Genomic DNA, 20,575 nt, shown 5'->3' on the forward strand with positions numbered 1-20,575 from the left:
CCGTCAGCCAGACCAAGTGCCCCCACCTGCCCTTCAACCCAATGTGCTTCACCTCCCTGCCAGCCCCCAAATTATTCAAACAAGCCAATCACATCCTCCTGAGGGACCCGGGGGCAGCTCGTCCTCTTGTTACCACCAAGTCTGCCTCCCACAGCCCCTGCGTGGCCACTCTGTTCCGAGCATGACCCCTGTGTGACCCTCATGGTCTCCTGTGACTGATGAGCTCACCTGCGGATCTCACCTGCCTAGTGGCAGGTGGCAGGTGTTAGGCCACCTTGCCCTATCTAGGGTGACAGAGCCTCCCTCACCAGCAAGGTGAACAGGGGGCACTCAGGACACGTGGCCCCTGGTCTGCTGAGGGCCGACAGCAGGCCTGCCTGTCACTGATCGGGACAGCTGAGCGGCCACTGTGCGGAGGAGACGCCATGGACCAGCACCCGCCCAGGACCTGGCACCGTCAGCCCTGCCCGTCCCGCAGGTTTCTGCAGAGGGCCTGGGCACAGGAGGCACTCACCACACGATGGCCAGCCTGGGGATGCTGAACATGAGGGCCGGCTCGTAGTCATCAATCATGTCCTGGGTCAGGTACCCGAAGTCCAGGGCCCTGTCCGGGGAGACGGACAGTGAGCAGCATGAGGGCTGGCCCACCACAGCCACAGGTAGGACCACAGCAGGGACGGGCAGTGAGCTCAATCTGTACCTGCAGCCACGCGTGGTGGCCACATCAAAAGGTGACACATGCCACCCCCAGTCCTCATATGTGCAAGGGGCTGGGGCTGCAGGAAAAGGCCACGCACTTCCCTGAATGCCCTAGCAGGTGACTCCAGCTTGACCTTCCCATCTGCCAGTCCCCACCTCTGCCCCAGGAGGCAGGGGCAGGGAGGATGTGTGAGGACAGCTATGATGCCCAGCAAAAACAGTAAGGCAACACAGAGGATGGCTCTGCTCAGCCAGGAAACCGAAACAACTCCAGTGTCAAGAATGAACACGGAACAAAAATACTGCCCCAAACAATTCAACACTTCCCTGAGAAACCAGCTTCGTTTCTCCCCCGCCGGGGCTTGCGGAGGGCTTTTCCTGCACCTCGTGAGCAGGCCTGCTGGCATTGTGACTTTTCAAAATAAAAGGAATTTCCCGTCATCTTATTTTCTGATAATTTGAAATATTTCTCAAAGCATAAATAGTAAAAATTTGCTTTTTAAAAATAACAAACATACAATGTGATATTAGTCAATTTCAAATCTTCGAAACACCATAGTACCACTCGAACAAGAGAAACATCAAGGTTATATCTTAACCCCAAAGTCCATTGAGAAAACCAGACTCCAAATTACTGTACAAAGCCTGATAAGGATATTGATAGCTTCCCCCTGCCCCCCCACTCCCAAAAAAAGAAACACTTGTTCAGCAGACTTAAAACCAAGCAAAAACTCATTCCTGGACTGGGGAGGTGGGGAGTGAGGATTGAGGAGTGAGGATGTGAGGATTGAGGAGGTGAGGAGTAAGGAGATGAGGAGTGAGAATGTGAGAAATAAGGAGCTGAGGAGTAAGGAGGTGAGGAGTAAGGAGGTGAGGAATGATGAGGTGAGGAGTGAGGAGGTGAGGAGGTGAGGAATGAGGAGGTGAGGGGTGAGGAGGTGAGGAGTGAGGAGGTGAGGAGGTGAGGAATGAGGAGGTGAGGAGTGAGGAGGTGAGGAATGAGGAGGTGAGGAGTGAGGAGGTGAGGAGTAAGGAGGTGAGGAATGATGAGGTGAGGGGTGAGGAGGTAAGGAGTGAGGAGGTGAGGAGTGAGGAGGTAAGGAGGTGAGGAATGAGGAGGTGAGGAGTGAGGAGGTGACGAGTGACGAGATAAGGAAGTGAGGAGTGAGGAGGTGTGGATTGAGGAGGTGAGGAGTGAGGAGGTGAGAAGTGAGGAAGGAGGAGGTGAGGAGTGAGGAGGTGTGGATTAAGGAGATGAGGAGTGAGGAGGTGAGGAGTGAGGAGGGAGGAGGTGAGGAGTGAAGAGGTGAGGAGTGAGGAGGTGAGGAGTGAGGAGGTGAGGAGTGAGGAGTGAGAAGGGGAGGAGGTCAGGAGTGAGGAGTGAGGAGGTAAGGAGTGAGGAGGTGAGGAGTGAGGAGTGAGAAGGGGAGGAGGTCAGGAGTGAGGAGCGAGGAGGTGAAGAGTGAGGAGGTGAGGAGTGAGAAGGTGAGGAGTGAGGAGGTGTGGATTGAGGAGGTGAGGAGTGAGGAGGTGAGGAGTGAGGTGAGGAGGTGAGTGAGGAGTGAGGAGGTGAAGAGTTAGGAGGAGAGGAGGTGAGGAGTTAGGATGTGACGAGTTAGGAGGTGAGGAGTTAGGAGGTGAGGAGTGAGGAGGTAAGGAGTTAGGAGGTGGGGAAGTGAGGAGGTGAGGAGTGAGGAGGTAAGGAGTGAGAATGTGAGAAATAAGGAGCTGAAGAGTAAGGAGGTGAGGAGTAAGGAGGTGAGGAATGATGAGGTGAGGAGTGAGGAGGTGAGGAGGTGAGGAGTGAGGAGGTGAGGAGGTGAGGAGTGAGGAGGTGAGGAGTGAGGAGGTGAGGAGTGAGGAGGTGAGGAGTGAGGAGGGAGGAGGTGAGGAGTGAGGAGGTGAGGAGGTGAGGAATGAGGAGGTGAGGAGTGAGGAGGTGAGGAGTGAGGAGGAGGTGAGGAGGTGAGTGAGGAGGTGAGGAGTGAGGAGGTGAGGAGTGAGGAGGTGAGGAGGTGAGGAATGAGGAGGTGAGGAATGAGGAGGTGAGGAGTGAGGAGGTGAGGAGGTGAGGAGTGAGGAGGTGAGGAGTGAGGAGGGAGGAGGTGAGGAGTGAGGAGGTGAGGAGGTGAAGAGTGAAGAGGTGAGGAGGTGAGGAATGAGGAGGTGAGGAATGAGGAGGTGAGGAGTGAGGAGGTGAGGAGTGAGGAGTGAGGAGTGAGAAGGGGAGGAGATCCGAAGTGAGGAGTGAGGAGGTAAGGAGTGAGGAGGTGAGGAGGTGAGGAGTGATGAGGTGTGGATTGAGTAGGTGAGGAGTGAGGAGGTGAGGAGTGAGGTGAGGAGGTGAGTGAGGAGTGAGGAGGTGAAAAGTTAGGAGGTGAGGAGGTGAGGAGTTAGGAGGTGAGGAGTGAGGAGGTGAGGAGTGAGGAGGTGAGGAGTGAGGAGGTGAGGAGTGAGGAGTGAGGAGGTGAGGAGTGAGGAGGTGTGGATTGAGGAGGTGAGGAGTGAGGAGGTGAGGAGTGAGGAGGGAGGAGGTGAGGAATGAGGAGGTGAGGAGGTGAAGAGTGAGGAGGTGAGGAGGTGAGGGGTGAGGAGTGAGGAGGTGAGGAGTGAGGGGGTGAGGAGTTAGGAGGTGAGGAGTGAGGAGCTGAGGAGTCAGGAGGTGGGGAAGTGAGGAGGTGAGGAGTGAGGAGGTGAGGAGTTAGGAGGTGAGGAGTGAGGTGGTGAGGAGTTAGGAGGTGAGGAGTGAGGAGTGAGGAGGTGAGGAGTGAGGGGGTGAGGGGTTAGGAGGTGAGGAGTGAGGAGTGAGGAGGTGAGGAATTAGGAGGTGAGGAGGTGAGGAGTGAGAAGTGAGGGGGTGAGGAGTTAGGAGGTGAGGAGTGAGTAGGTGAGGAGTGAGGAGATGAGTGAGGTGAGGAGGTGAGTGAGGAGTGAGGAGGTGAAGAGTTAGGAGGTGAGGAGTGAGGAGGTGAGGAGTGAGGAGGTGAGGACTTAGGAGATGGGGAAGTGAGGAGTGAGGAGTGAGGAGGTGAGGAGTTAGGAGCTGGGGAAGTAAGGAGGTGGGGAAGTGAGGAGGTGAGGAGTGAGGAGGTGACGAGTGAGGAGTGAGGGGGTGAGGAGTTAGGAGGTGAGGAGTTAGGAGGTGGGGAAGTGAGGAGGTGAGGAGTGAGGAGTGAGGGGGTGAGGAGTGAGGGGGTGAGGAGTTAGGAGGTGAGGAGTGAGGAGTGAGGAGGTGAGGAGTTAGGAGGTGGGGAAGTGAGGAGGTGAGGAGTGAGGGAGTGAGGAAGGTGACAAGGTTTGGATGTCCAACCCATCACGCCGGAGCCTTCCAGCTTTTGTCCTCGACACGTGACTTCACCTGTAGGATCTGACCTTCTGGCCGACAGAAAAGCGACCGTGGGGCGGTGGAAGGGGGCAGGGCAGAGGTGAAGGCAGGGGTGGCCTCTACCCTCTGCCCACCTGTGAGGAGAAGCCGGATGCAGTCTGGGAAGACACGTCTGATGCCTTCCATCTGGGGCACTCCCGAGACACAGCAAGTTCCCCCAGAGCTGCCCTCTGCCCCCCCAGATGCTGCCCCCAGCCCCAAAGCATCCCTGTGCTCACCTCTCCACCGTCTCGCAGAAGAGCACGATGACCTCCTGCTGCACGTAGTACTCCCTGGGGGACTTCACAGGCACCATAGCCGACACGTAGCTGCAAACACATAGAGACCTGTGAGGCCGCACCTGGGCCATGGCGGGGCCTCTCCAAAACAGAGGCGGGGGCATCTTCAATTAAACCTGCAATACTGGGCAAGGTGGGGGTGGGGGGCCTCACGCCTGTAATCCCAGCATGTTGGGAGTCTGAGGTGGGAGGATGGCTTGAGCCCAGGAGTTCGAGGCAACACAGCAAGACCTCATCTCAACAAAAAATAAAAAAGTGGGCTGTGGTGGTGGCATGCACCTACAGTCTCTGCTACTTGGGAGGCTGAGGTGGGAGGATCACTTGCGCCCAGGAGTTGGAGGCTGCAGTGAATGGTGATGGTGCCACTGCATTCCAGGCTGGGTGACAAAGCAAGACCTTGTCTCTCAAAATACACATACACATACACACACACACACACACACACACACACACACACACACCCACACCACCACCCCATTTCGGCAGTTTCATAGTACACAGCTCCTGCCAGCCAGGCCTACTCCAGGCCTTCCCTTGAAACCCCAGCCCTGCCCATGCGGGACAGTTGTGCCAGCTCCCAGGGCTCACCCTGGAGCCTGACCACCCTGGACCCAGTGCTGCTCATGTGCAGGACCATCCCCCACCTTGGCACTAGCCTTAATGGGGGAGAGAGAAACGAATGAACGCGTGTACGGGTGGGTGAACAACCCGCAGCCCCACATGGACCTCTGCACGTGGACCTCCACAGACACGGAAGCCAGCCCAGGCTGGGCACAGAGGCTTGCAGGAGGCCTGCCAGTGGCTGTGAGAGGTGATGGCTTGTCCAACCCTTCCCCAGATGACAGCACTTTCTTTCCTTCTAAATCACTAACTCTAGGCCAGGTGCGGTAGCTCACATCTGTAATCCCAGCACTTTGGGAGGCCGAGGCCAGCAGATCACTTGAGGTCAGCCTGGCCAACATGGTAAAACCCTGTCTCTACTAAAAACACACAAAAAAATTAGCCAGGCGTAGTGGCGGCCACCTGTAATCCCAACTACTTGGGAAGCTGAGGCAGGAGAATGGCTTGAACTCAGGAGGCAGAGGTTGCAGTGAGCTGAGACCGTGCCACTGCACTCCAGCCTGGGCAACAGAGAGAGACTCCGTCTCAGAAAATAAATAAATAAATAAATAAATAAACAAATTAAATAAATAAATAAATCACTAACTCTAATTTTTTCTTATGGAAGCTGATTTAGAAAATCTGGGGAAGACAAGAAAATAAAACTCGATTGTCCGTGCTCTTGCTTGCTGGAGAGGAACGCCCTTAACGCATTGGTTGATCGCCTTCTAGGGGCCAGTAGATTGCAAGATGAAACATTTTTACTAACTGGAACCTCCGCGGATACCATCTGCCTCCGTTTTTTGTTTTTTGTTGTTGTTGTTTTGAGATGGAGTCTCGCTCTGTCGCCCAGGCTGGAATGCAGTGGCCGGATCTCAGCTCACTGCACCCTCTGCCTCCCAGGTTCAAGCGATTCTCTTCCCTCAGCCTCCCGATTAGCGCACCACCAGGCCCGGCTAATTTTTTGTATTTTTTTTTAGTAAAGACGGGGTTTCATCATGTTAGCCAGGATGGTCTGGATCTTCTGACCTCGTGATCCGCCTGCCTGGGCCTCCCAAAGTGCTGGGATTACAGGCGTGAGCCACCGCACCTGCCTGGCTGCCTCCGTTTTCTTCTCACTTCCTGTGATGTCTCCGCATCTTCCGAGGCATCATTCATGTTTGGCCCCTTGGGCCTCTCCAAAGCCCTTCCCCTGGAGGCCCCACGGCGGCCAGATCCACACCTGTGTCCTCTGTGCTCACCCCACTCCCTGGAAAGATGCCCCACCTCACCTCCAAGCTGTGCTCTGCAGGGCTTAACCCCACCCACAGGCGGCCCTGAACCCGCCTGGCTCCTCCCTCTGCGGAATTTTCCAGCTTGAAGTATCAGGGTGAGCCCCGGAAGCTGGCACAACCGTCCCCCAGCTCATACAGCCAGGGCTGTGGACCCACAGCCGCAGTACCTGAGCTCGAACTCGGCGAACAGGACGTCGAAGTGCCTCAGCGCCTCCCTCATCTTCTCTGTGTAGGTGTTCAGGTCCCGCAGCGCCTGGTCGCGGAGGGCGCCCCGCACGTCCTCCAGGCTGCGCGTCAGCTCCTTGGCCAGCGGGCGCATGGCCATGCTCTCCAGCTCCCGGTTCATGATGATGGAGCCGGCGGCCAGGCACTGCGGGAGGGGACGCGCTCAGGGAGGGGCCCGGGTGAGGGCCAGGCTCTCAGGGGTCGCCGGCCGGGGGAACCTGACTGCGCACCTCAGGGCTCCTCTTCTCACCCCAGAGCACAGGCCAGCTCCTGTTCCCGGTCCCCACAGGAGGTTTTTCTTACATTCAGAGCAATCGTGAAGGCGATAACCAATGTCCCCCAATGTGACCCACGGGGTCCTCACAGGGCCTCAGGAGCAGGGAGGGCAGGGCGTGGCAGGACAGGGCAGGGCAGGGGAGGGGATGGCAGGGGAGGGGAGGGGAGAGTGGACTGAGGCCCTTGGGTCTGGGGGCTCCATGCAGGAGGAACCCTGGCCACGTGACTCTTTTCCCCTCCCCGTCCAGGCCACAGGGATGAAGGTCAGGGAGCTTGGAACTTCCAGGCTCCACATTCAGGTCTGTGCTCCCAGGGATGAAGCGGCCGGGCTGATCCGGGCCCAAGGCCCCCAGCCTATCTAGGGAGACACAGACACCACCTGTCAACTTGCTCACCGCCAGAGAAACACAACCTTCCCTGGAACGGAGACTCATCAGTGTGAGAGTCCGTGGGCTCCTGGGCAGGTAAGGAGGGCTCCTCCGCACCCACAAATCCACCCATGTCTGCCCTGGGCGCTGCGAGGCAGCTCCTCAGTGTGCACTCAGCAACTGGGAATTTCACCAAGGTGCTCCCTGGCACGGGGGCTGAGTCCAGGCCCTGGTGGACCTGTTGTCACAGGGAGGCTTGTCTAGAGGCCGGGGCCTCACCAGGTTTAGGCTAGAACCAATCCACCTGCTGTCCCCTCAGGGATGATCAGCTGATGCAGGACAAGAAGCCATTTCCCAGGTGACAGAATGAGATGGCTGCTGATCTCCCCAGGCCCATGCTGCGGGTGGGCACAGAGCTTGGGGCACCAGGACCACACAAGGAGCTGTGCACACCCCTGCGCATGCATGCCCCTGCCAGGCCAGCTGGGCACAGAACCTGCTCCATCTCATGACTGCCCCAGGACCCACTCCACAGAGGTGGAAACTGAGGCTGGGGAGGAGGGAGAACCTGCCCGCGGGCCCCTGTAACTAACCCAAGCCTTGGCAGAGGACACCCCAACCAGGTGGCTCAGAAGGTGGGGTGAGCACGGTGGACACAGGGACGGGGCAGCGTGGGATGAAGACTCCGCACCCCAGGGATTCCTAGAGAGGGGAGGTGGGGAGGATGGGGACGGCACAATAGAGAGGGCGGCAGTGTCGGGGCCAAGGTCAGGCTCGGGAGCACGGCAAGGGGAGGAGGCTGGGGGGTCCGCATGGTGGGGGCCTGGGGGAGACTGTTCCCGCCACCTGGAAGGGCACCTTCCTCTCGGTGCCTCAGTTTCCTCATTGGAAGATGAAGATGACAGGCTACTGCCAAATGTGGCCCGCGTGGGGCTGCAGCACAGCTCCCCAGCCCCCGCTGCTGCCCGTGCTACAGGGCGGGAGGGGAGCACTCGTTCCTGATGTGGGCATTACTGCCATTAACAACCACTTTTAGGTCCTGGCTGTCTGGGGGCCTGAGAACCTCATAAAAACCACATGGGAAATTTAATTTGTATGTATAGTTTTGGGGGCACCAGTTCATGGCTTTCCCAGATCCTCCAGGGGTGCACGGCCTACCAGGCTCAGACCACACCACGTAACCCAGAGTGGACGGAGCTCTTGGAGGAGACACCAGGTCCCGGCACCTGCAGGCACCCATGCACGAGGTTCGCAGGGACACGTCTAGATACCACCCCACATCAGGACCTCTGAACCCAGGTGGCCACCCGCTACCTCGGCACCGAACCACAGCTGGCCGGCCAGGTTGTCGTGCCGGATCTCCTCAGGGAACTTGACGCAGAAATCTCTGGGGGCGCGGTCCTGGGGGATGCACTCATCCATGATCTGGTTAATGATGTTCAACACATTGTCCTGAAACAGAAGACAGGAGAAAGTGCGCCAATCGCTGTGTCCAGCTGGCGGCCGCCATGTACTGCTGGAAAACACGCACGGTGCATGTGACTGTTTTTTAGGATTATTAAAGTGATAGAGGAGGCTAGGCACGGTGGCTCATGCCTATAATGCCAGCACTTTGGGAGGCCGAGGCGGGTGGTTTACCTGAGGTTAGGAGTTCGAGACCAGCCTGGCCAACATGGCGAAACCCCATCTCTACTGAAAATACAAAAATTAGCCGGGCGTGGTAGCGCACACCTGTAATCCCAGCTATTAGGGAGGCTGAGGCAGGAGAATCACTTGAACCAGGGAGGCAGAGGTTGCAGTGAGCCGAGATCGTGCCATCGCACTCCAGCCGGGACAATAAAGAGCAGCAACTGCAGGAGCCATGGGCTCAGACGAACTCTCAGCCAGCTGGGGACCTGCAAAGCCCTCGTTTTCCCTGAAGCTCAGTGCATTCCTCTGTAGTCAGGGACACAGACCATGTCTTAGGGTCAGAAGAGTGCAGTTACATCAAGGCCAGGCACAGCTGGGCCCTGCTCCTCCATCCAGGTGGCGTCCCCTCCCACCTCCTCTGGAACCGGCAGATCAATTACAGCAACACATAAGTCAGTCTGCACTGGAGCGGGGTGCTGCTTTCACAACGTGGAGACCCTGACTGCATCCCTCATGGCTGTTCAACCGGGGACAGGTCACTTTGCCTCTCTGATCAGCCAGGTCCCCTTCTGTAAGCCTCAATACACAGCACCTTCTGGCTTTTGTTTATTTTTAGAGGCAGGGTCTGGCTTTGTCACTCAGGCTGGAGTGAAGTGGCGCAATCATAGCTTATGGCAGCCTCAAACTCCAGGGCTCCAGCCATCCTCTAGCCTCAGCCTCCCGAGCGGCTGGGATTACCAGAGTGAGCCAGCATCCGTGGAAGCAGCTTCTATTTTAAAGACTCTTTAAAATTATTTTACTTTATTTCCTTATGTTCAAAATATAAAGTATAACAGACTTTGTGTATATGAGGGAAAGAAACCCATTTTTTTACATCTTAAATTGCATTCCATCCTTTTATGTAAACTTGTCCTATTCTTTAAACATTGACTATTCATTCTGTAGGTTACAAAAACACTGGAAGCTTAACTTTTGCTTTAATTTGTTAAATATGAAATCAATACATATTCATCCTAGGAAAACTGGAACCAATGGCAAAGGAGAGAAGTGGGGAAAATGTCCTTGGGGAAATATGACTGCAGGTGGGACACAGTTCCTTCTAATTCTCATCTTCTGAGGGCCTGTTTTCAGCCAACATTGAGACGATCCATGTACATAATACTGCATTCTGCTGTTGTTGCTGCTGCAACATGTTATTACATCTGTCACAAATCCAATTTTTGATGGATGGTGACATACAATTCCAGCATATGGACCGTCCTGTTAACTCACTCCTTTGTCTTCTGCTGGACACTGACGATGTGCCTAATCCTCCACCTCCACGCAATGCTGCCCTCACTACTGTGGTACACGATGCTCCGAGTGTGGATTACTTCCTTTCCTTAGGACCCACTGATGGCTAGAAATGGAATTACAATGTCAAAAGTGCATTTCCAGGCTCTAATGAGATACTGCCAAATGGCTTTCCAGAAAGAGCACACTAACTGACACTCTCACCTTGGCAATTTTTAATCTCGACTATCCCTCCTTTCTGCCCTCCGAGGCTTGACTTTCATTTTTCTTAGGAAGAGATATGAAAACTCACTATGAGTGGGGAAGCATGACCCTTCTCAGGCAAGAAATCAGTGCACTAAACTCTGAAGGAAAATCTGCAGTGTAAGAAAAATGTTAAGCCTTTATAATACAAAAAATAAAAATAAAATTCAACCAGCAAGTGGGACTACTGTCACTTCTTTTTAAAAGGTTTTCTGGGTAGGAAGGCCCTTTGCTTATGATTCAACAAACAAATGAGCAAACAATGGCAATCACAGCAACAGGCGGTGCAAAGTAAACCCCGGCTGTGATGATGAAGAGTCCAGGATCTGAGGCTCAGCCAGGTGGCACAGCTTGTCTAAGGCTGAGGAGCCTTTCGTGCTCTGCCAGGTGGCATGGCTTGTCTAAGGCTGTAGTGCTCAGCCCAGGTGGCACAGCTTGTCCAAGGCTGAGGAGCTTTTAGTGATCAACCCAGGTGGCACAGCTTGTCTAAGGCTGAGGAGCCTTTCGTGGCCATGCTTGGATTCATTGCCCAGCCTTCCTGGTCTTCCAGAACACAGCTGCCTGAGGGAAGTGTCTTCTGTTATTCACGATGAGTCTCCAGTGCCTAGAACAGTGCCTCACACACAGTATGCTGCAAGAAACACTTGCTAGGACTTTTAACGCCAGCCAAGATGGAGTAATAGGAACCCAGTGGACCCCACTCCCAACAACAACAGTGATTCCCATGACACTGGATATCAGGCCACAAAGGACAGTGATCCCCAAGAGACAGGAAACAAACAAGGTGAGCCCCACGACTACCCCAGCTCACTGCCTTGAGGAAAGTTTCAAGTCATGGAACAGGAGAGGGAACTTGGATGGAACCAAGGCAGTTAGGATTCAGAGAGCAGGAGGCAGAGAAGAGAGAGCTGGACAGAGAGAACTCTGGAGATCTGGGGAAGGTCTCAAGGATTCAGCCGAGAACTGATCAACACATGCCTGTGGGGAGATTACCTAAGGTCGGGAAAGACGCACCTGAAGGATTCGAGGGAGCAGTGACCGGAGCTCTCCAGGAGGCTAGAGTAGCAGGAGCACTCACAATTCACAAAGTATTGAGTAGAGTACCTAAAAGTGTCCTGCCTCCATGTGAACAGCAGTTAACTCTAGACTAAACACAGCTCTGGTCCTGCCTAACACCTTAAAAAATAAGACCCAAAGGAATCAACTGTTTCTAAGTAACTAAACTGCATCTCAGAACAACCAAAAATATTTACAGTAATAGCCCCCAGCAGGGTGAAATTCACTATGTCAGGTACCCAATTAAAAAATTACCAAGTTTGGCCGGGTGCAGTGGCTCACGCCTGTAATCCCAGCACTTTGGGAGGCCGAGGCGGGTGGATCACCTGAGGTCGGGAGTTCGAGACCAGCCAGGCCAACATGGAGAAACCCCATCTCTACTAATAATACACAATTAACAGGGTGTGGTGGCGAATGCCTGTAATCCCAACTACTCAGGAGGCTGAGGCAGGAGAATCGCTTGAACCCGGGAGGTGGAGATTGCAGTGAGCTGAGATCATGCCATTGCACTCCAGCCTGGGCAATATGAGCAAAAAAAACTCTGTCTCAAAAAAAAAAAAAAAAGGCTGGGTGCGGTGGCTCACGCCTGTAATCCCAGCACTTTGGGAGGCTGAGGTGGGCGGATCACGAGGTCAGGAGATTGAGACCATCCTGGCTAACACAGTGAAACCCCGTCTCTACTAAAAATACAAAAAAAAAATAGCCGGGCATGGTGGCAGGTGCCTGTAGTCCCGGCTACTTGGGAGGCTGAGGCAGGAAAATGGCATGAACCCGGGAGACAGAGCTTGCAGTGAGCCAAGATCACACCACTGCACTCCAGCCTGGGCAACAGAGCAAGACTCCATCTCAAAAAAAAAAAAAGAAAAAGAAAAAGAAAAAAATTACCGAGCTTGCAAAGAATGAAGAAAATATCACCCATGACTAAAAGGAAAAGCAATCAATCAAAATCAACCCAGACTTGACAAAGATGATCAAGGACATTAAGACAGTTGTTATAACTGATTCCCATGTGTTCAAAAAGTTAACTAGAGAAAACGAAGAAACTAAAAGTCCCTAACTGATTTAGAAATGGAAATTACAGTGTCTGAGATGAAAAAATATACTGCATGAGATTAACCTCAGATTCGATATTTCAGAAAAAAAGAACAGTAATCTTGAAGACAGCAACTGAAACTATACCAACGATTCAGAAATAATAAATCATCAATGAACTGTTGGACAACTTCAAAGGTCAAATATGAATGTAATTCAAGTCCCGAAACAAGGAGGAATGAGACAGAAAAAAATATTTGGAGGAATAATGGACAAAACTTTTCCAAATTTAATAAATATAAACTCAAAGAACCAAGTAAATGAACCCCAAGCAGAAGACACATTTTTAAAAACTATACCAAATTACAGCATAATCAAATTGATCAAAACCAATAAAAAGAGAAAATCTTTAAAGTAGCAAGAGAAAAAAGATGTGTTACATACAAGGAACAAAGACAAAAATGGCATTAGATTTTTCATCTGAAATAATACAAGTGAGAAGAGAATGAAACAACATCTTTAAAGTATTGAGGGGGAAAAAATATCAACCTAGAATTCTGTACCCAGCAAAAATATCTTTCAAAAGCAAAGGTAGAATAATTTTTCATTCAAACAAATGCTGAAAGAATTCATGACCAGTAGATTTGCACTATAAAAAATGCTAAAGAAATTATTGGCTGGGCGCAGTGGCTCACTCCTGTAATCCCAGCACTTTGGGAGGCCGAGGCAGGCGGATCACGAGGTCAGGAGATCGAGACCATCCTAGCTAACACGGTGAAACCCTGTCTCTACTAAAAAAAAAACAAAAACAAAAAAATTAGCCGGGCGTGGTGGCAGGCGCGTATAGTCCCAGCTACGCGGGGGGCTGAGGCAGGAGAATGGCGTGAACCCGGGAGGCAGAGCTTGCAGTGAGCCAAGATCGTGCCATTGCACTCCAGCCTGGGTGATTGAGCAAGACTCCATCTCAAAAAAAAAAAAAAAAGAAAAAGAAATTCTTTCAAGCAAAAAGAAAATGACACCAGATGGAAACAGAGATCTATACAAGGGAAAAGAGAGCACTGGAAATGGTGACTAGATGGTAAATATACAAGATCCTTTTTTACTATTTAATTTTCTAAATTTTTAATTTAAAAAATTGACCATTTAAATGAAAAAAATACCCTAACAACATAGTGTGAGTCTGTAACATACAAAAGTAAAATGTATGGCAACAATAGCACAAGGTCCAGTAGGAGAAATGGAAGTGAATTATTGGAAGGTCTTTATACTCCATGTGAAGTTGTACAATGTCATTTGAAGATATCTGTAATTAAAGACAATTATTATAAACCCTAAAGCAACCACTAAAATAACAAAACAAAGAGTTCTGGCTAATGAGCCGACAAAGCAGAATCATAAAAAATAAATAGAATACATAAAAATTAAGAGAGGAAATCACTGAAGCCAATTAATAAAAAAGAAGAAAAAAAAGAGGAATGGGAATAAAGAAAAGATGGGACAAACAGAAAACAAATAGCAAAATGATACTTAAATATAACTATATCAAAGATATATTAAACAAAAATGATCTAAAAACCCCAAATAAAAGACAGAGATTTTCAGATTGCATAATAAAATGAGACCCAACTATATGCTGCCTACAAGATATCCACTTTACACATAAAGACACAAATAAGCTAAAAGTAAAAGGATTTTTTTTAAAGTTGTATCATATTCACACCAATCAAAAGAAAGCTGGAGTGGCTACATGAATACTGAAGTAGGTTTCAGAGCAAAGAGTACTACCAAGGACAAAAAAAAAAGTCATTTCATAATAATAAAGGGTTCAATTTATTAGGAGCACATAACAATCATTAACATTTATCAACCTAATAATAGACCTTCAAACGGCATGAAGTAAGATGACATAAACAAATCCACAATTATGGTCAGAAACTTCAGTACCTTTCTCAACTGATAAGACATAGAAAGTAAACAGAAAATCAGCAAGGATATAGTACATCTTAGCAATGCTGTTAAAACATCCTGACATGGTTGACATTTACAGCACATTCCACCCAACCACAGCCAGATGCACATGATTCCCAATTGTATATGGAACATATACCAAGAAAGACCAAATTCTGGGCCATAAAACAAGCCTCAATACATGTAAAAATAATCCAAGTCACACAAAGTATATCCTCTGACCACAATGGAATTAAATTAGAAATCATTAGCAGAAAGATCTCTAGAAAAATCCATAAATATTTGAAAACTAAATAACACACTTTTAAATAACTCATGAATCAAACATGAAATCAAAGAGGAAATCACAAAGTATTGTGAATGAAATGAAAGTAAAAATACGACATATCAAAATTTATGGAATACCACTAAAGCAGCAATTACAGAGAAATTTAAACTACTAAATGCCTAAATTAGAAAAGAAGAAAGCCATTCATTCTCTAACCTCAGTTGCCATATTAAGAAACTATAAAGGTTCTGTTTTGAAGTCTACTATATAAAAATAAAAAAAGAAACTAGAGAGAGAAGAGTAAATGAAACCCAAAGCAAACAGAAGAAAGGAATAGCAACAATCAGAGCAGAAATTTAATGAAAGAGAAAAGATTAAAGCAATAGAGAAAATCAATGAAGCTAAAAATAGTTCCTTTGAGAATATCAGTAAAACTGATAAAACTCTATCAACACAGTTCAGAATGAAAACAGAAGATACAACAATAACAGGAATGAGAGAGGTGACATCACTGTGGATCCTACATATATTAAAAGGATTATAAGGAAATATTATGAACAACTTATGCCAATAAATTCAACAACTTAGATGAAATTTCTTAAAAGGCATAAACTACCAAATCTCTCTCAAGAAGAAATTTCTGAAATAATGTGAAAACCCTATATCTATTCAAGAAATTAAATTTGTAGTTAAAAATCTTCCTACAAAGAAAACTCCAGTTCCAGATAGATTAATAGTGAATTCTACCAGGTCCAGATAGATTAATAGTGAATTCTACCAAACATTTAAGAAGAACTAACACTACACAAACTCTTCCAAAAAACTGAAGAGGACAGAATCCTTCTCAACTCATCTGTGACATTGTCTTGATACCAAAATCAGACAAAGACTATGGGCCCATATCCCTAATGAATATTGATCCAAAAACTCCTAACAAAATTTTAGGAAACTGAATTCAATAATGCATAAAAGGATAATGTACCATGAACAAGTAGGATTTATCCCAGGAATGCAGGAGTAATTTTTTTTAACATTCAAAAATCAATCAATGTATGCTTATGCTCTTCCTGGATCAAGTAAGGCAGAATCTCTGGGATTGGGTCCTGGCATCTATATTTTTTAAGCTCTCACAAGGACTGTGAACCATGGATATGGTCTAACATCTGCATTTTCTTAGCAACATGTCTGATCTCTTCTGTATTTTTAAAAATCTATTTTTATTTAGGGCCAAATTCTGTCTTTTATCTTTGTAGTATATTTGTGATACCCAGCTGGTTCTCTGATCCTCTTTCTACCAGAGAACTAAAATGATGTGTCTTCCATCATTTTGTAAGACAAGAAGACACCAAGAGTTCCAGCTACCCTGACCTTTGGATGCTATGGCATCCAGCAAACAACCCCTTGTTTTCTGTTTATTGCATGTTCTGACAGATGAGTCACCCAATCTGAGTGGATTTAGTGTTCTAATTCATGAAATAAGAGAATCGGACCAGATGAGCCCAAAGTTTCTTTCATATATAGATAATTATAACTCTCAAATAGCTATGGTGAGAAGCCTGAATGTACATACTGGCATGAGATTCAAACTTTTGGCAGCTCGACACAGTTTACAATTGTTTATGTGATACCATAGCTATCATATGCAAAAAAGAGTAAGTCACACTATTCAAAAAGAAAATAAATTAAAATTTAAATGAATCAGCCAAGTGTTCCCTGTTTCAATGATATAACTGAGTGCCTACTATGCACTAGGCACTGGGATGTACTGGTGAATGTTGTGTGTACACACAGCCCTGCCCTCATGGCATCTGCATGCTGCTATTGTTGTTGAGTGATGGAGTGGATACTAATAAAAAGTCAATATTTATTGAGTAAAAAAAACCATCAATGTAATTTACCATAATAAAAATAACATGATAATCTCCACTGACGCACAAAAAAAAGCATCTGAAAAAAAAAAAAAATCTAACATCCATTCCTAATAAGAACTCTCAGCAAGCTATGAGTAGGTGGCAACTGCCTTGGCCTGACAAAGGGTAGCTATGAAAATCCTACAGCTAACATCACGCTTATCTTTGGGGAGAAAGCATTCAGTCTTCCATAATTAACAAAAGATGTCTGCTCTCACCACTTCTATTCAACTTTGTACTGGAATTCTAGCTAGTTCAATAGGGTGACACACAGACACACACACACACACACACACACACACACTCATGGCATCCAGAGAGAAAAGAAAGAAGTGAAGATTATCTTTATTGGCAAAAAATTTAACAGAATCTACAAAAAGCTGCCAGAAATAATAAGTGAATTTAGAAAGTATGATATTGTAGGCCGAGCGCGGTGGCTCACGCCTGTAATCCCAGTACTTTGGGAGGCCGAGGCGGGCGGATCACAAGGTCAGGAGATTGAGACCATCCTGGCTAACACGGTGAAACCCCATCTCTACTAAAAATACAAAAAATTAGCCAGGCATGGTGGCAGGCACCTGTAGTCCCAGCCACTCGGGAGGCTGAGGCAGGAGAATGGCGTGAACCTGGGAGGCGGAACTTGGAGTGAGCCAAGATCGCGCCACTGCACTCCAGCCTGAGCGACAGAGCGAGATTCCATCTCAAAAAAAAAAAAAGAAAGAAAGAAAGAAAGTATGATATTGTAAAATATTATGTTTGGTCTTCTTCCCATGTCCTGACATACAGCTCCTAAAAAGCCTTGGACTCTCCAGAGTGATATGAGTTCACTGGTGGCTGGGGGCCCTAGACAGCTTCAGGATGGGGGGCTGGTCCCTGGGAAGATCAAGGCATGTTAGAGGGTTGGGACTTTCAACCCCCACCCCCAACCTCCGGGGAGGGGAGAGGCACTGAAGAATTGGGAAGTGTTCTCACCAATAGCCAATGATATAATCAATCATAGCTCTATAATGAAGCTTCCAAAAACACCCAGAAGGACTGGTTCAGGAGCTTCCTTCGGGCTGGCGAACACATCCGCCTGCCAGGAGAAGGGCACACCCCAACTCCACGGGACAGAAGCTCCTGCCCTTGGGACCCTTCCTAACCTTGGCCTGTGCACCTCTTCATCTGGTATTCATCTGTACCTGTTACTACGTCCTTTATTCATAAGCCAGAACCATAAATGAAGTGTTTCCCTGAGTTCTGTGAGCCACTCTACAAATTTATCCAACCCAGAAGGGGGCCATGGGAGCCCCAATTTATAGCCAGCTGGACAGAAGCACAGACCACACCTGGACTTGGGATTGGCATCTGAATGGGGGGCCGTGTTGTGGGACTGAGCCCTCACCCTGTGGGTTCTGAGGTCACTCCGGGTGGACAGTGTCAAGATGAGGTTGAATAGAGGACCCCCACTGCTGTCCCCTGCAGAACCTGCTGGGGAATGACTCGGTGTGTGGGGAATACCCCACTCATCTGGTCATGGAGTGTTGAGTGACTATATGAGAGTAGAGAGTAGAAAGTAGGAAAAACCATTATCTAGATTCCCAAAGAAAGGTTTTAGGATACAAGATCTATATACAAAAGTCAATTGTATTTCCATATAGTAGCACCAAACAATCAAAAATTGACATTTAGGGCCAGGCACAGTGACTCACGCCTGTAATCCCAGGACTTTGGGAGGCCAGGGCAGGTGGATCACTTGAGTTCAGGAGTTTGAGACCAGCCTGGCCAACATGGTGAAACCCCGTCTCTACTAAAATTACAAAAATTAGCAGGGCATGGTGGCACATGCCTGTAATCCCAGCTACCCAGGAGGCTAAGGCAGGAGAATTGCTTGAACCTGGGAGGTGGAGGTTGCAGTGAGCTGAGATCATATCACTGCACTCCAGCCTGGGCGACAGAGTGAGACCCCACTGGGTGAGGGCTCAGTCCCACAAGACGGCGCCCCTTCAGATGCTGATCCCAAGTCCAGGCGTGGGCTGTGCTTCTGTCCAGCTGGCTGTAAACTGGGGCTCCCATGACCCCCTTCTGGGGTTGGATTAATTTGTAGAGTGGCTCACAGAACTAAGGGAAGCACTTCATTTATGGTTCTGGCTTATTTTAAAAAATTGACATGTAATAAGCAATACCACTTATAATGTCATAAAAAGACATGAAATACAATCATCCCTCAGTACACGCAGGGGACAGGTTCCAGGACCCCCAGTGTATATCATATCTGCACATACTCAAGTCCCATGGCTGGACCAGCGAAACCTGCACCGCCCTCTGTATATGTGGGTTTTGTGTCCTGAGAATACTGTATTTTAGATCTGAGTTAGGTTGAAACAATGCATGCATAAATGGACCTGTGCAGTTCAAACCACGTTGTTCAGTGTCTAGCTGTGCTGGGGGTAAGGAGGGCCCTGTGAGATGCCCCCAGGGAGCTGGGAGGAACAGGGGGAGCACACCTGGATCTGGGGGGAGGAGAGGCTGAGAGGCTCCCCTGGGGGTGCTCAGCACAGACATGGAGCAGGATGAGGCTGCCATGTCAGGGGGCGGACAGGAAGAGGCCAAGGACTGGGCATGGGACCCACATGGAGGAGGCTGGGGGAGGAAGGAGGAGGGAGGAAGAGGGGGAGGTGTGGAAGAAGGAAGAAGGGCCACAAAGGAGCCAGTGGGATACGAGATGAGCCAGAGGCAGGGCCCTAGAGCCGAGTGGACAAAAGTGAGCCCGAATCAGATGATGCTGAGGGGCCTGGACAGTGTCCACACCCTCTCAGTTCCTTCAAAGACCCCAGCAGCAAGGAGAAGAACGTGAGTGTTTAAGCCCTTAACTGTACTGGGAGCACTCCCCTCCAGATCCTTCTCACAGGGCAGTTCTCACGGTGATACATCCCAATTAAAACCTGTGGCAGCGGGAAGCCTGAGAAGGGGCCACCTAGCTTGGCAGCCCCCACCTCTCAAACTCACTTAAAACCAGGCTTTATCATCAACTCTGTCAGTCAACAAAAAAGCACACAGGTCACAGAGCATGTAAAGGGAACAGAGCCCCTCCCCAGAGGTTGCCACGAGGAACAGCATCTGATCCCCCTTCCTCACCGGGGGGGCCGCGGGGCAGGTCCAGCACCTCTCCTCCATGGCACTTTCCTCCTCCAGGCTCCAGGGCCCCCAGCACCTGTCCCCTGGGCAGAAGCTCTTTCTAACCTGAGCTCCTGTGGGCAGGGACTCTCCCCACCCACAGAGGCTGTCCCTGGAGGGGCCAGGACATCTGTTGGAACATCTGAACACACGGAAGGTGGAGGCTGCCACTGAACAGCCCAAAAAAGAGCTCAGAGCCTGATCTGGCCTGAAAAGCTGTCCTGGCCACACGCAGGGCCCTAACGCTGCTGAGTTCCCACCGCAGCAGGGCCAGGCCCAGAGCCAGGGCCGGGGTGCAGCCAGCTTGGCCACTTTGCAGGAGCCCCACAGTGTGGGACCCTCAGGACCACGGTGACACAGTGATAGACTCCCCCCTGTTGGAGGAGCATGTGTCAGGCCCCACCTCCCACGGCCGCAAGGATTCAGCAAGACCCTGTGGGAAGAGTACACCAAGAACATTCCGGAACTTTGTGAAAACCCCTCATCATCACTTGATAAAACTTTGCACCATGCCGTTTGCTATTGTGTTGGAAATGCCTCTGAGTGCTTGGTGCACTGGGAAGAAAACCTCGGCCAGGGTATTTTTAGCAGCAGCTTCCAGGGCCATCTCTCAATTATGCAGCAGATGCTGGCCGCGCCATGAGTCAGCGGCAGAGTGTGACCGCTGCATGGTACCCAAGCTCTACACGAGCACCTAGGCAGGCCCACCCCTCCCACACTGGCTGCCCCTTGGCTCAGAAGCCTGCTCACTCCGCACCCCCTGCCCCTGCTCTCCCAGCCTCTGCTCCCCCAAGTGTCCCGTGCGGTTTCTCACTTCCAGCCCGGCTACCCACCCTACACATCCTGCCCGGGATGGTCCCTCTTCCTGGGCCTGGCTTCTCTAGCACCTGACCCTGAGAACGCCACCACAGGGGG

The 20,575-nt window shown here is 49.9% G+C and overlaps 1 protein-coding gene across 4 annotated transcripts in view; it reads right to left on the minus strand.

The window, feature by feature from the left end:
- ZFYVE28 (zinc finger FYVE-type containing 28) overlaps positions 1 to 20,575 on the minus strand; it is a 150,641-nt gene that overhangs the window by 65,620 nt on the left and 64,446 nt on the right. For all 4 annotated transcript variants that reach the window (XM_054486570.2, XM_054486571.2, XM_054486572.1 and 1 more), the window contains 4 exons: positions 8,420 to 8,557; positions 6,404 to 6,606; positions 4,303 to 4,392; positions 515 to 604 (listed from right to left, as the gene is read on the minus strand). In XM_054486570.2, coding sequence (XP_054342545.1) covers positions 515 to 604; positions 4,303 to 4,392; positions 6,404 to 6,606; positions 8,420 to 8,557 — 521 coding nt within the window. The remainder of the gene's footprint in view (positions 1 to 514; positions 605 to 4,302; positions 4,393 to 6,403; positions 6,607 to 8,419; positions 8,558 to 20,575) is intronic.

This window comes from Pongo pygmaeus, chromosome 3 (assembly GCF_028885625.2).
Source record: "Pongo pygmaeus isolate AG05252 chromosome 3, NHGRI_mPonPyg2-v2.0_pri, whole genome shotgun sequence".
Lineage (NCBI taxonomy): Eukaryota > Metazoa > Chordata > Mammalia > Primates > Hominidae > Pongo > Pongo pygmaeus.